The sequence below is a fragment of the Leishmania donovani genome, chromosome 3 (assembly GCF_000227135.1).
Source record: "Leishmania donovani BPK282A1 complete genome, chromosome 3".
NCBI classification, from domain to species: domain Eukaryota; phylum Euglenozoa; class Kinetoplastea; order Trypanosomatida; family Trypanosomatidae; genus Leishmania; species Leishmania donovani.
Genome location: NC_018230.1, coordinates 257,985 through 260,115, shown reverse-complemented (window position 1 = coordinate 260,115; position 2,131 = coordinate 257,985). Strand labels below are relative to the sequence as shown.

Below are 2,131 nucleotides of genomic sequence, written 5' to 3'. Positions count from 1 at the left end.
TGTCAAGCGCTCATTTGGACGCGCGGCATGCACACAGACACGTATACGCACCCCCCACCCCCATGCAGCACCCCCCAGCGATGGCGAGTCGTCGATGCGACACGCCACCTGAAGCGCAGAACAAAGTCTTTCTCCAGCGTGTCCACACCGTCTCGCTGCCATACATCCCACCAGGAGCTCAAACGCCGCGCGAGCCACCCGGCCCTGCCCCACAGCACCCCATCGCGTGGTGCCAAGCAGCCGTAGACGCGCGCGTTACCGCTCGTCGACCGCCCCAGCGTCCTCTCGGCACCGCCTCTCCCTCGAACTCCATCCACCCAGCTCATAGCCGCTCCCCCATCATGTGGATGGCACAGACGTGCTCACTGTCGCAGACCACTCCGACACCACGCCGTCCAAGACCCCACCGCCGACATCCGTAGAGATGAGGCGCTCTGATCCCTCTGTGCCGTAGACACTCCACCTTGGCCACCAGCAGGAAGTGATTCGGCATTTGGCAAGGGGATAAGAGGGCGGGGCTGCCTGGCCTCCCTACTCACAGAGAGTGGGGGCACTGGGCTCTGAGATGCCACGCACTGAGAGGTGTGCCCCGCCGTCGTGAGGGAACGCGGAACGGATGCACTAAAAGAGAGCAAGGAGGTGCCAAGAGCAGAGGCATCATCTACGTCGCGGCGACGCTAAGGAACGCCGACAACCGAGATCGACAGGCCGAGACGCTGGAGACAGCGGAAGAGCGCACACGCAGTACAAGGCGCCTGCGGCTCATCTACTCGCGTAATGCTGCTCGATGGTGGCGGCGAACCCGTCAAACGACCTGAAATCCTTCGCCACACATGAGACTTTGACGCCATGCTTCGCTGCAAACCCGGCAGTGTATGGGCCAAAGCAAGCCACATCGATGTTCATCAGGCACCGGGGCGAGCGGCGCAGCAATACAGCGATCTCGCCAGCACTGGCGAAGGCGACGCCGCGAACACTCCCATTCTTCAGCGCTGTAACGGCGGTAGAGACGGCCTCTTCGCTCACGGGACGCGTCACGTACGCGTCGACTCGCACCACCTTCATCCCCATTCCCTTGAGCTGGTCGACAAACCGCGGCACCACATCCGGTTCCGCGAAGCCCTCCACACACGGCGCCAGCACGGCGATCGTGCGACCCTCCGCGCGGCCACTCTCCGCCAGCTTTGCGGCGATGCCAGCAGGGCTCGGTTCATCTGGGCATATCGCCGGGCGAATGCGCAGCCGCTCGAGAACGTAATCAGCGTCCTTGCCGATCGCAGCCAGAGCGCACTTGGCGAGAACCTTCACTACGGTCGTTGCCCGCCTGTCCTCGTTCACCGCGGGTGCGCTGCCGGCGCGCTCCGACACTGACTCACCGCCGCCGCCGTATCGGTGGTCCAAGGCAGCGCTCAACGAATCAACGGCGCACCGGCTGCAAAAAGCGATGTAGTCGATGCCGTTGAGGTCCTGCTCCAGCAGTGCCCGCATGTCTGCCGTGTCCGGTGTCGCGACGGTCTCGATCACCGGAACCGCCATAGGGATTAGGGAGCGTGCCTCCAACGCCTGCGCGAAGCGCTTCGAGTACACCTCAGGCGCGGTGATCAAAATTTGGTGTGACGGCATGGAAGAGTAAAAACGAGGCCGCGCGAATAGGTACGAAGAGGCCGTGAGTGCGCCTCCCCTATCCAGCTCATGTGCAACAGGAGGTCTCGCTCACCTGCCGTTGATGCAGCACCTGCGCGATGCCAAGTGAGCAGGCGCCCGCTCGATAACGTACCAAGTGTAATAACAAAAAGAGAAGGTGAAGGAGAGAAGGTAGAAAGAGACACGTGTATGGAGGGTCACCTATTCGTGTGAAGTGCAAGCTAACTGTTTCTCGAAACGGTAACAGTGATCGGAGTAAAGCGGCACGCGATGGGCGCTACGTATGGTGTGCGTGCCGCGTTGACGCCTATGCTCGCGTCACTTCGAGCAAGGAATCCACGGTACGCTTCACACGCCGCTCCGCGAGCACGCACCACTGCCGCTACTGCCCAGATGCTGCGTGATATAGAGCGCAGCCCTTTTTTCTCTTTTATTGTGCGTCTGTTGAAGATAGCTTCTCGTCTGAGAGTCGGCGGCAACGGAGCAC

The 2,131-nt window shown here is 61.7% G+C and overlaps 1 protein-coding gene across 1 annotated transcript; it reads right to left on the bottom strand.

Moving 5' to 3' along the window:
* Nucleotides 1-762: 762 nt before the first annotated feature.
* LDBPK_030660 (hypothetical protein) lies at nucleotides 763-1,623 on the bottom strand (the record flags this gene model as incomplete). The annotated part of the gene is made up of 1 exon (XM_003857983.1): nucleotides 763-1,623. The coding sequence occupies one exon, from the start codon at nucleotides 1,621-1,623 to the stop codon at nucleotides 763-765; it is 861 nt and encodes a 286-aa protein (XP_003858031.1).
* Between the last annotated feature and the right edge of the window lie 508 nt (nucleotides 1,624-2,131).